The following is a 12,684-nucleotide window of genomic DNA, read 5'->3' as shown; positions in this document are numbered from 1 at the left end:
AATATCATATAGAGTAGACTTCTGAGCAAAGAAACTTACCAGAAAGGAACATTCTTTGATGATAAAAGGGTCAAATTATCAAGACGATGTAGAAATCTTATATATTCAGCAAACAACAAGGTTGTAAAATATGTGAACTAAAAACATAGAACTAAAAGGAGAAATAGATAAATCCACAATTACAGTTAGAGACTTCAACATCCGTTTCTCAACAATTGACAGAATGCTGGATAAAAAATCATCAAGGTTATTGATGAACTCAACAACACCATCAAATTATGAATCTAATCCATATTATAGAACATTCTACTCAACAGTAGAATATACTGTCACCTTCAACTTGATAAGGAGCATCTATTTAAAAAAACTTAAAGCTAACGCCATACTTATTAGTGAAAGATTGAATGCTTTCTTTCTAAGATTAAGAACAATGCAAGAATGTCCACCGTCACTACTTTTACTGAATATAGTACTAGAAATTCTAACTAGCATAGTAAGGCCAATGATATCTCCAATTTACCCACTAGCTGACCACAGGTACATGAGCAAGCCCAGTCAAGGTCAGCTAGACCAGAAAAATTGCATAGGTGAGCACAGCCTAAATTGTCTACCTGCAGAATCATGAGCTAAGTAAATGGTTGTTGTTTTAAGCCAGAGAGTTTGGGATGGTTTGTTACACAGCAATAGCTAACTAATGTAGGAAGACTCAGTATTCTAAATATATCAGTTCTCCATTAATTTACAAATTAATTAATCTACAAATGAGCTTATAAATGTAGCACTATCCTAATGGAAGTTTTTCTTTTAACTAGGGAAACTTATTGTCAAGTTCACAGGGAAAAATAAATGAAATAGAATAGCAAGAAAACTCTAAAGAATAAGGGCAGGGACACTCCTTCCTACATATTAAAGCTTGTTATATAACCTCAGTTGTTAAAGTAGTGTAGTGCTGGTGCATCATTAGACAATCAAACCAATGGAGCAGGATTAAAAGTTCAGAAATTCAGTATATGATATAGGTGAAATGTCAGTTCAGTGGAGAAAATTATTGACCGTCCACCAATAGTTTTGGGATAATTAAGTCTCCAAAGTGTGTGTGTCAAGGGGTAGTTTGCTCTTCAGAAGTTAAGAGGAAAAACGGCAAGACACAGAATGGGAGAAAATGTTGACAATACATTTGTCTGCCAAAGAATTTGTATTCAGATTATATGAAGGACTCACCAACTCAATAATAATGCAATTAAATGAAAACATGGACAAAATATTTGAAGAAATGCTTCACTAAAGAATATATACAAATGGCCAATGAGCTCATGAAAATATTTAGAATTAGCTACCAGGGAAATGCACATGAAAACCACAATGCAATAGCACTGTATACCTGTTTTAAAATTAAGAAGAGATGATGCCAAGTGTTGGCAGTGAGGTATATAATAACTGGAACTCTCATACATTGCTGATAAGGATGTACTATAATGGTCACAAAACTAGAATGCAGTTTGTAAAAAAAGTTCAACATATAGCTACCATGCCACCCAGCACTTCTGCTCTTAGAAATCCAGGGGAAATGAAAGAATATGTCCATACAAAGACTGCACAGGAGTGTCCATAGTAACTTTATTCACAGTAGTCCAAAACTGGGAACAACCCAACTTGCTGTCAATAGGTAAATGGGTAAAAAAAATAATTATGGTATATTCATAAAATGGAGCACTACTCGGCAGTAAAAAAGGAATAAATTACTGATAACATACAACGTTAAAATCTGTATGCTGCTAAACCAAGATGGTGGAGGAGTAGGAGGACTTGGAGTTCATCTCTTTTCACAAATGCATCACAAATACATCTACAGATGGAACGATTCTCACAGAACACTGGCTGAACACTAGCAGAAGACCTTGGACACTAGAAAGGACAAGAAAGATCCCCACATAACTGGGTAGGACAAAAGAAAGAAGGGAAAAAGAAGAGGAGAGGAAGCAGGATGGGATCTGCGCACTTGGGGAGGAGCTGAAGTAGAGGAGAGGTTCCTGTATCTGGAGAAGCCCCCTCACCGATGAGGAAATTAGTTGGGACAGAAGGGGATCATCTGAGGCTCTCAGAGGAGCATGAAACGGCTGGTCTGTGGCAGACAGAACAGAGTAAGATCTACACAGATTGTCCGTGCCACAGCCCTGTGCATCCCAGACTGGGACGTGAGTCCACCAGTGCACACGGGGGCTGAGAGCTGGAACGTGGGGATTGGAGAACAAACCCAGGAGGAGGACTGCTGTTGGCTGCGAGGAGACAGCCAGAGGGGATGGGAGAGAGGTAATCCACAACTGGGAATGCTTGTGGAGGAAACCCAGACTGCCATAGAAGCAAGGCGCCACTGTTAAGTGACGCGCAGGGGGTGGAACCACCATTGAAGCCTCTCTCTCCCCATGCGCTGGCCCCCTGCCCCGCCAAGTGCTAGGAAAAGCCCCCACCAGAGCGGACCTTCTCATGCCTGCTGCCAGGTGCTAGGAAAAGACCCCACCAGGGCTGACCTTCTTGAACCAGCTGCCAGGTGCTAGGAAAGGCTCCCACTAGGGCCAGATCTCTCACACCCATGGCTGCCAGCTTTCCCATACACTTGTCGCCGGCAGGGCCCCTGCAAACCAGGCAGCTGTGCCACCTCCACGTCCTGTCCTCACCGGGGCAGACATGAGTGCTCCAGGGCGGTCTCAGGAGCAGACCCCTGTGGATGGCCCATGTGCAGAGGTGGGGCTAAAACCACAGATGAGCCCCAGGGGCGGGGCGACTAAGGAAGAGGAACAAAAACCTTTCCATGCAGCTGCACAAACCGCAGATTAAATCCCTGCAATTGGCTTGGTAAACCCTGTGTCTGGAATATCTGAATGGACGAGTGTTCCCATAACTGAAATCAGTCTAGCTCTAGTTGCTGTGGACTTTGGGGACTAGTACGCATGGGAGTTGGGCCAGGTCAGAGTCTGAGCTGCCCCCACAGTGCCCACAGAGGGACCAGAGACTGACTTAGGGGTTTTGGAGGGCCTCCTGGGGAGGTGAAGGTTGGCTGTGACTCACGGTGGGGAGAAGGACACTGACAGCTGAGACCCCAGGAAAATATAATTATTACTCTTTTTTTATGTTTTGTTCCTTTCTTCTGTTTTTTAAATTTGTTTTTACTTTTTATTTAGTGTAAAAATTTTTAAATATATTTTTAATTCTTTTATATTTCTATTTCTGTGTTACTTTTTTGCTGTTCTGTTTTTTCCTTGTTTTTTTTCTTTCCTTTGTTCTATTTGTTCTTATCTTTTTTATAATTTTTTTTCTCATTTTTGTGTCCTGTTTTCTTTGCTTTTTCCTTCAGTTTGCATTCTGCTTTTTGTCACTAATATATAGTGACAAAAAAACAGATCAGTGTTTGCTTGGGGCCAGGTATAAAGTGAGGGGTGGTTTGCTTGGGGCCAGGAATCTTCTGGCGAAAATGGAAATATCCTATTTGTGATGGTGGTTTCACTGGTAAATACACTTATCAAAAGTTAATGAAGTGTATACCATAAATGAGTACAATTTATTTTATGTAAATCGTAACTCAGTATAGGTGATATTTAAAAACCCAAAAGCTTAGTTAGAAATGTATTAAAAATGCAGGAAGCCAGACACTGTCATGTGCTGCCAATGGGAAAGTGAACTGGTCAACCCTGGGGAGTTCAGCTTGGTCTTATCTATCAAAATTATGAACACAGTGGCACCTTTGACTCAACTAGTCCACTTTCAGGAACTTATCCCACTTCCACACTTCTTAAATGACATGTTTGCAAGTTTACTAGTTGTAGCATTATTTGTAATAGCAAGCAATAAGGAAATGGTTAAATTAACCTTGGTACATTGATGCAATGAAATACTTAAGCAGTTGTGACTTCAGTCTTTCGTTGCGACTTAAGAATGAGGGAGATCTTTGAGTACTGACACGGAATATCCTCCAAGACATTTTAAGTGACAAAAGCAAGGGGCTTGACAATGTGTATTATGCTGAGAAAAGAGTAAGAAAGTATATGTTCAGGTTTGCTTATATTTACTTGCATACAGTGTCTGGAAAGATACATAAGAAATTAATAATAGTGATTATCTTATGGGGAGAACAGGAGGTGACGAGGGGGAGAAAGGGGACAAGGAGACTCTTCCCTATACACTGATAACATTTTATTTTTGAACTAATTTATAATAAATCAATAAATAGAAATTTAAAGCTATTTTAAGGTAAAGTCCTGAGTAGATTTTTTGTAAAGAAAACTGGAAAAATAAGAAGATTACACAAAGGATTTCTAAAATATTATAAGATGGTAGATATTCTTCCTGGGACAAGATTTTATTAAGTTTGGATCCAATCGTGTTTTGTTTTGCTTCTATATTTCTAATAGTTAATTGTATTTCTTAGAATTAGACATTGTTATTAAGTAGTGATCACCAAGTGCTGTACATAAAAAGAAAGAAAGAAAGAGAGAAAGAGGGAAAGAAAAGAAAGAACGATGGTCACAATGTTTCCATAGTCCATACTCAGTAATACACACCAGTTTCCTTCATGGGACCCTGGTTCAATCTACTTAGTAGGTCTCAGTGGGGCCTGGCATCTGTATTTTTCTGAAGTCCTACAGGTGATTCGGTAAATGCCGCTAGGAAGGGATCATTATCGCTGGTGCTTTGGGTATGGCTGAACCAGATATGGTATGTGGTCTGTCAAAGTAGAAGGACCGTTTCACGAAATGAATTCTATTTGAAATCATACCTAACTGTTTTTGAATGTGAAACATTCTCTCTGGCGGCCCTAGTTTAGATTCCCTTTAGCTATGCATAGAGTCAAGTAACTTTAATAGTGTATTTTTCTTGGATGTGTTCCCAATTCAGGTCCCTGGCCACCTCCATTTGGGAAGATAGACATACTGTTTGGGATATTCAACCCAAAAGTAACTGAAATACCTCTAACAGTATGGCTTTTTTGAGCTAATGAAAATCATGGCATTATAGAGAAAAAGTTGTACATGTCCTTGGAATGTTTAGAACTAAGGAAAGACTTTAGATAATACGAAAAAGGATAAGGAAATATGGAAGCAGTCCTTATGGTCTTTAATTTCACATTTTCTTTTTCTTTCAGTTGGCTTTTGAAACAATGAGTGTTATATCTGTGGTCACTAACTGTGCTCTGATTGGAATGTCACCACAAGTGAATGCACTCTTTCCAGAGTCAAAAGCCGACCTCATTTTGATCGTAGTAGCAGTGGAGGTAAGTGAACATTTAGACCTGTTTTAAATAGTCTCTACATCAGATGCCTGTGTTATTCTAAGGCAGTGATGTCCCTGGCTGTCAGTGATGGGCAGTTTAGCGACATGCATTTACTGGTAAGAAAGCAAAGTGGCTCAGGTAATAGGAACACATGAGGATCCAGGCTGTCCATTCCTGGTTATTGACTACTACAAAAAAGTCACCGTGGTGCTAACAGGACTGATTTTTCCAGCCTTTGTGCTGGCCTGTCTAGCGTTGGGGACATAAATCCTATTTGAAATAGAATTCTATAGATCTAATGGGGTTTTTTTCAGTCTGTTTGAGGGTGAGGGAATCTGTCACTTCCACTTTCTAAAGCAGATAAATCCTAAGAAATGCTTTTTGATCATGACTTAAGTCTCATTTGCAATAGGTGTGGGATTCATTGCAAAACACTCTGAAACTCCAAAATGTAACGTGTAGGAAGACTCATAATTTCATGTACCAAGTACAAGTAGGCTGTCTGTGTACTTTTTAGATATTTGTCTTGTTTATCATGTTTCTGAATACAGATTACCATAACATCTTGAAAATTAAGCACTAACCAGTTTGCAAATGGAAGAATTCGCAGGAATTTTTTTGTTGCTAGTGATTATAGTTGTCAGGAATATTGTGATCGTTCATTTTTAGATACTCAAAAAATAGAGCAGTAGTGGAGATTTATCAAAGTAGAATTTAGTAGGATCATAGAGCAGTGATTCTGGACTTAGGGCTGACCGTAAGAAATGGAATTGTGAACTTGTACATTTCTAATGGTGGCTGAAGAAATATATTCTCCTTTGCTCTGTTTGCTCTTTTAGTGTATTTGATAGGAATCTGTGTTCATGATAGAAGCTGTACGTAGAGTATGCAGTTTGGAGAATGATTTTAGACAGCAGCAACTAGGAAGGGAAAGAATGGCTTTGCAGATAAAAGTAGGTCTGTTTTGAATTTTGTGAGTTGAACAGGATTTTGGAGAGCGATTTGCAAGGCAATTTATTACCTGTGGCAGTAAGAGAACAAAACAGAGGTACCTTAGACAGGGGATGGCCAGCTGGCCAGGCTCACAGTGCATCTTCTTGATTTATTAAGATATGGCCCTTAACTTTGCAGATCTTGGAAGTTGTCTTTGCCAGCACATCCAGAGCTAATAAGGCTTTGTGGCTGACTTACACTTAATCATGAGACTCACAGGGGACTGACCAGAATACCAGGTAGTTAATCTACCATAAGGAGACTTTTCCAGTGCTTATAACCGTAGGTGTTAAAGTAGAAGTGGAGGGTTTCCTTGGTGGTGCAGTGGTTAAGAATCCGCCTGCCAGTGCAGGGGACACCGGTTTGAGCCCTGGTCCGGGAAGATCCCACATGCCGCGGAGCAGCTAAGCCTGTGCGCCACAACTACTGAGCCTGTGCTTTAGAGCCCGCAAGCCACAATTACTGAGCCTGTGCTTTAGAGCCTGCACGCCACAGCTACTGAAGCCCATGCGCCTAGAGCCTGTGCTCCGCAACAAGAGAAGCCATCGCAATGAGAAGCCCACACATTGCAACGAAGAGTAGCCCCCGCTCACTGCAACTGGAGAAAGCCCGGGCTCAGCAGCGAAGACGCAATGCAGCCAAAAATAAATAAATTAAATAAATAAATTTAAAAAAATAAATAAAAAAGTAGAAGTGGAATTGGTTGTTAGAAGATTTCTTGGTAAATTTAGAAGCAGAGCAGGAGGAGTGTAATAGTCTTGAGGAGACGCAGGATACCTGAAAACCATTCCTTCCTTCAAACAGAGCAGAGCGCTTTCATGAGCCGGATCTTGGTGTCCATCGCCAACTTCTGAGCAATGCTGGATGATTTCAGTACTGCCCACTTCTTGATTTTGTCTTCACTTTCTCTAGACTTTTGGCTGGCCCAGTCTTCCTGAATATTCCCATTAATTAGACCACTGTCTTCTTTTGTATTGGTGATCTCTTAATCAGATAGCCACACCCTGCTTCTTAATTAATGTGGGAGATTTCCTGGCCCATAAGACTGTCCTGTAAATGGCTAACCTCAAGTGTTGCAGACTGATTTTGCTGGTCTAATCCTCATGTATTCACTTAGTCTGCAAGTTTTAACGTGTACTTTGTTGTTCCCCTGAGCTAACCCTTATGCCTCCTCTTACATTTTTAGTCTCTTCATGTAGTATTAAAGTAACTGTTTTACTGTCATTATCTAAACTGGTTCCTTAGAGTACAACAGAAATAAGCCTCTATTTAAAAATCTTGTGAGGAGAAACCTTAGGGTTTTTTTTTTTAAATTTTATTTATTTTTTTGGTTGCCTTGGGTCTTCGTTGCTGCGCGCAGGCTTTCTCTAGCTGCGATGAGTGGGGTCTACTCTTTGTTGCAGAGCGCAGGCTTCTCATTGTGGTGGCTTCTCTTGTTGTGGAGCACAGGCTCTAGGCGTGTGGGTTTCAGTAGTTGTGGCACGTGGGCTCAGTAGTTGTGGCACGCGGGCTCAGTAGTTGTGGCTCACGGGCTCTAGAGCGCAGGCTTAGTAGTTGTGGCACACGGGCTTAGTTGCTCCACGGCATGTGGGATCTTCCCTGACCAGGGCTCAAACCCCTGTCCCCTGCATTGGCAGGCAGATTCTTAACCACTGTGCCACCAGGGAAGTCCCAGGATTTTTTTTAATTAAAAAGAAAATTTTAGATTTTTTTTAAAAGCTTGATTGAGTATGCAATGTAAAATTGAATAAAAGACAAAACGATCATTATTTTATGTTGGTAACTCAGTGTCATGTTACAACTTTTGTGTATTTACTGCCATCTAGTGTTTCCTTTAAAAACTCATGAGACTTAAACACTACTTTTATTTGTATAATAGTTGCAGAAATTTATTACAGACTGACCAAGAGAATAGCCTACCAGTATGTGAAACCATATGATAGAATCATATGAAATGCCATTTTCTGGGTTAAAAATAGTCAAATATTGGGAATTTCATAAAATTCAGCCCACAACATTAAGTCAGTATCTAAATAGTTTCTCTTAAATAATCATCATTATCTTCACTTCTGAGACAAATTTAGCTCACTTCTTTGATGTCATTTCAAGGAAAGGATCACTATGTTAAATGCAGAATTACACAAAGATCTCCATTTCCTAAAAGATAGAAATGGCCTAAAATCCTCTAAATATCAAATGTTTGATAATCTTTCATTTAGCGTTAAATGCATTCACAGTTTTCTTCTAATTTTACACTTGGCAAGACGCAGCAAACATATTGAATGCTAACAATTCACCTACTAAATGCTGTTCTTTTTCTAGGGTGAAAATGAATTAACTCACCTAGAAGTTGCACTGCATTTCTGATGGTTAGGTTCTGGTGACCAGCAAGCCAGTCTGCACCATGCATGTTTAATTGGTAGTTTTAAAAATATCACTGAATTGCAGTTTATTTTACAAAAGAACGTAAGTTAGGTAATTTTCTGTCTAGTGCTGCTCAGAAACAGTTGATTCTCATCTCTTAGTAATGACTAAAGGTGTCTTCTGAGAGTGGACTGAACCTTTAGGGTTCTTTTGTGCCCCGACTCACAGGCTTTATTTTCCTATTTAAAAAAAAATTTGTTTCATACTTAAAGAAAAGTTGCAAGCATAATACAGATAATCCCTATATATCCCTTTATTAGGAGTCACTGATTTTGAACATTCTGCCGTATATGTGCTTGCTCTCTGTCTCTTGATTGATTTACCTCTGTATTTGTATGTACATATAGATATTTCAAACTATCGAGATTCTATTTCTGTACTGCCTCTTAATGCACTGTGGCCCTGGGCCAGTCACCTTGTCTTGTAAGCTCGTCTCCTTGACTGCGTATTGAGCCCAGTGCAGCATCCTTTCCAGGGATGCTCTGAGGAGTGTAGTAGAAATGACACACGTGTAACCCTAATCACAAGTGTCTGGCATGGAGCAGGTGCTGAACAAATTGCAGGTCTTGTTATCACTCTTACAAGGCAAGATACTGTACATGTAAAATGCCAAACACAGAGCTGGGCACTTGGTCAAGGTGCAGTGGATGTGAGCAGCAGTTCTAACCATCTCTGCAATGGCAGAATGAAGCTTTTGTTATCTTTATTATCATTCTATCATCATTTGTTAAGCAGGCAGTATAGCAGCATGGTAGTAGCTTGGGGTGTCAGAGTCAGGAGGTAGATGAATTAGAATTTCAGCTCTTCCCCTTAATCTCTGCACACCCTGGTTTCCTTAGATGTAAAATGAGAGCATTGGTATTGTACACAAGAAGTGATGTAACCAGGTCTGACACAGAGGAGGAGGTGAAAAAGTGATGACTTCACAGTACCACCGTTGTTAATGAGTTAATCCTTTAGCAGTTGACTCATGTCTCCATCAGCTCATTCATGCATTTCCATGGGCTTGGTTCTTCATAATAACACTGAATTGGTTTTGTTTGTGCTGAAGTTTCTTACTTAAGTATTCATTGCCTTCTCTTAGGTGCCTGTTTCCATCCCGTGATATGATTCCATTTTTCTTCTCTCTTCCTGGTCTTGTTCCCACATCTGAGTTCAGCCCTCCCTCCCACCCATCCATCATGCATCAAGTCTGGCTGATTCTGACTTCTGAATATCTGTTGAGTTTCTCTTCCCTGTTACCATTGGCATGGTTGGAGTTTAGGCTCTCAGCATTTCTCATCTAGACTTATTTTTTAACAGCTTTTGGAGCTATAAGTCACATAACCATACAGTTCACTCATTTCAGATATACCTTCCACGCCTCTTACCTGGACTTTTACAGCAGATCCTCACCAGCCATCTGGTTTTCATGCTTTCCCTCCCCTGCCTCGTGCTCTCTACTTCTGGAGTGGTTATTCTAAAATGGAATTCTGATCACATTTCTCCTCTGCTTCCAGAAGAAATGCCCAAGTTAAATATCAGGTTCTTTATAACCTCCTTTTCCCCTTCACCTCCCCTGCTGCCCCATCTCACCCTTGGACATGCCGGAGCCCTTCCTACAAGTTGCTATTAGCATTTACTAAAACTGTACGGCAGTCATGTATGTCTTCCACCAGACTGAGCTTCCTGAGAGCAGGGGCAAGGACAAGCACGTAATAATACTCAATAACTGAGAAGTGGCCATTGAATTACTTTAACTCTTCGTTTTCAAGTGATTAAGCAATCGCTTGTTAAATGTTAATGAATGAATGAGTCACATATAGTTGTTTTTTTTCTTCAGTGAACATACAGTTAGTGTTAGCTATTTGAGAATTAACTTCAACTTTTTAAATAAAGATTCTGCTCTACCTTTGGGAAGTACGCTAACAAAACCCCTATGGCAAAATATGAAAATTATGTTATTTATAAGAAAAGGTGAACTGAATTAGGCAGTATGGTAAAGTGATTAAGAACATGGGCACTGGATTCAAATCCTGATTCCAGTTTGACAGGCTATGTGTCTTTGAACGACGTTGAACAATTCAGTACAACTGGTATGCAGATACTGAATAAGTGCACGTGGTATGCTTACCACAGTGCTTGGCAACATGAAGTATTCAGTATTTGTTAGTAATTGTTGTTGTCTCAGAAAAAAAGATCTGTTCTCATAAAAGTCTCTTCACCTGGTTGAAAGGTCTGATTAAATTCAGAGATTTCAATTTAAAAACTTGCCTAGGAAGGAACCCACAACCAACTCTTCACCTTCTCCACTTCCCAGTGTGGGACCATGTGTTGGGTTCCTAAGAAGGTAAATAAGGTTTTTGACCTTTGGATTAGGGTACTTGGGATGGAATTATTGAACTGGGTATTTTCCTTCTTCCTTTTGCTTCATCAGTTCCTGTGATAATCTTGGTAATTTTCTCATCTTTCTATGGGCTGCCCCCCTCTTCGGTTTGATGAAACATTGCTCTGTGTTCTCTTAATGGTGTGGGAATAATTAAAGACAGTCAAGGTAAATTCTTTCATTGGATATGTATTCATTGGGTGCTTACAATATGCCGGGCATTACCAAGATACAGCCCTGGCTTTAGAAGTGCTCACAGAGAGAATCCTCTGAGAGATAAATCACAGTGCAGTAGAAGGCCTCTTTCCTAACCTTCCCCAGCTCTCTCCATCCCCTCCTGACAGAGTTCTGACTGGCATAGACTCTCCCAGCTTGCTGGGTGGGAGCCATGGGCAAGATGTCCACTCGCTGAGTTAAGTGCTTACCAAGAAGCACTTTGTTCCCAAATCTGTTTATGTGTGGTATTCTCGTTACTGTGATTGGCATAATTTAATTAAATGGAATGAAAACTGATGAAATGTGTGTGCTAAAATAGAGAAAGCCGTCATTTCCGTGAAAACCTTTGGAAAGACTCCATAAAGACAAATTACTATCAGATGGATAAAGATGAGTCAATTATAAAAGATTAGGGAAAATCATAAAAAATATGGGCAGCTTCCAGATTCTGTTTTTATATTGCTTCACAAGTGTCTTTAAATTTTCACTCTTTGTTAAAGAAAACAAACCTGGGAATCTTTGACATTGTATCATGGGTGTTATTTATGCCTAGAAGACAGTGAGAAGCTCCATCACTGGATCCTACTCAAAGGAAAGGCCTTGGCTCCACATTAAAAGATTTGCAAATAAATGTATACATTTAAATGTTTGTTAAAATAAAATATTAAAGATAGGCATTTTTTTTTTTTTAATTTGACCTTGGTGTGAAATACACTTTTTTCTTTTTTTTTTTAAATTAAGGGTACTTTAATTTATTTATTTATTTATTTATTTTTGGCTGTGTTGGGTCTTCGTTTCTGTGCGAGGGCTTTCTCTAGTTGTGGCAAGCGGGGGCCACTCTTCATCGCGGTGCGCGGGTCTCTCACTATCGCGGCCTCTCGTTGCGGAGCACAGGCTCCAGATGCGCAGGCTCAGTAGTCGTGGCTCACGGGCCTAGTCGCTCCGCGGCATGTGGAATCTTCCCAGACCAGGTCTCGAACCCATGTCCCCTGCATTAGTAGGCAGATTCTCACCCACTGCGCCACCAGGGAAGCCCTAGGCATTTTTTTTTAATGGATCCTCATTTTAGCTAACTTTTTTGGTTAACTGAGGAATTACTGACCCAGGTGAGCTGCCTAAAGGAGCTTCTGTCCTCGGGGAATAGGGGATTAGGGGCCTGGCTTTTTTTATTTTTATTTTTTTTTTGCGGTACGCAGGCCTCTCACTGTCGGGGCCCCTCCCGTTGCGGAGCACAGGCTCCGGACGCGCAGGCTCAGCGGCCATGGCTCACGGGCCCAGCCGCTCCGCGGCACGTGAGATCTTCCCGGACCAGGGCATGAATCCGTGTCCCCTGCATCGGCAGGCGGACTCTCAACCACTGCGCCACCAGGGAAGCCCAGGGGCCTGGCTTTTAAGTTTGTCAATTAACGGGAAATATTGG

General features: G+C 40.6%; 1 protein-coding gene across 2 annotated transcripts in view; it reads left to right on the top strand.

The window, feature by feature from the left end:
* The window catches only part of ANO10 (anoctamin 10), a 228,083-nt gene that overhangs the window by 51,798 nt on the left and 163,601 nt on the right, over positions 1–12,684 (top strand). For both annotated transcript variants that reach the window (XM_030830240.3, XM_030830239.3), the window contains exon 11: positions 5,138–5,266. In XM_030830240.3, coding sequence (XP_030686100.1) covers positions 5,138–5,266 — 129 coding nt within the window. The remainder of the gene's footprint in view (positions 1–5,137; positions 5,267–12,684) is intronic.

The sequence above is a fragment of the Globicephala melas genome, chromosome 11 (genome assembly GCF_963455315.2).
Source record: "Globicephala melas chromosome 11, mGloMel1.2, whole genome shotgun sequence".
Lineage (NCBI taxonomy): Eukaryota > Metazoa > Chordata > Mammalia > Artiodactyla > Delphinidae > Globicephala > Globicephala melas.
This window is presented reverse-complemented; position numbering and strand designations above follow the sequence as displayed.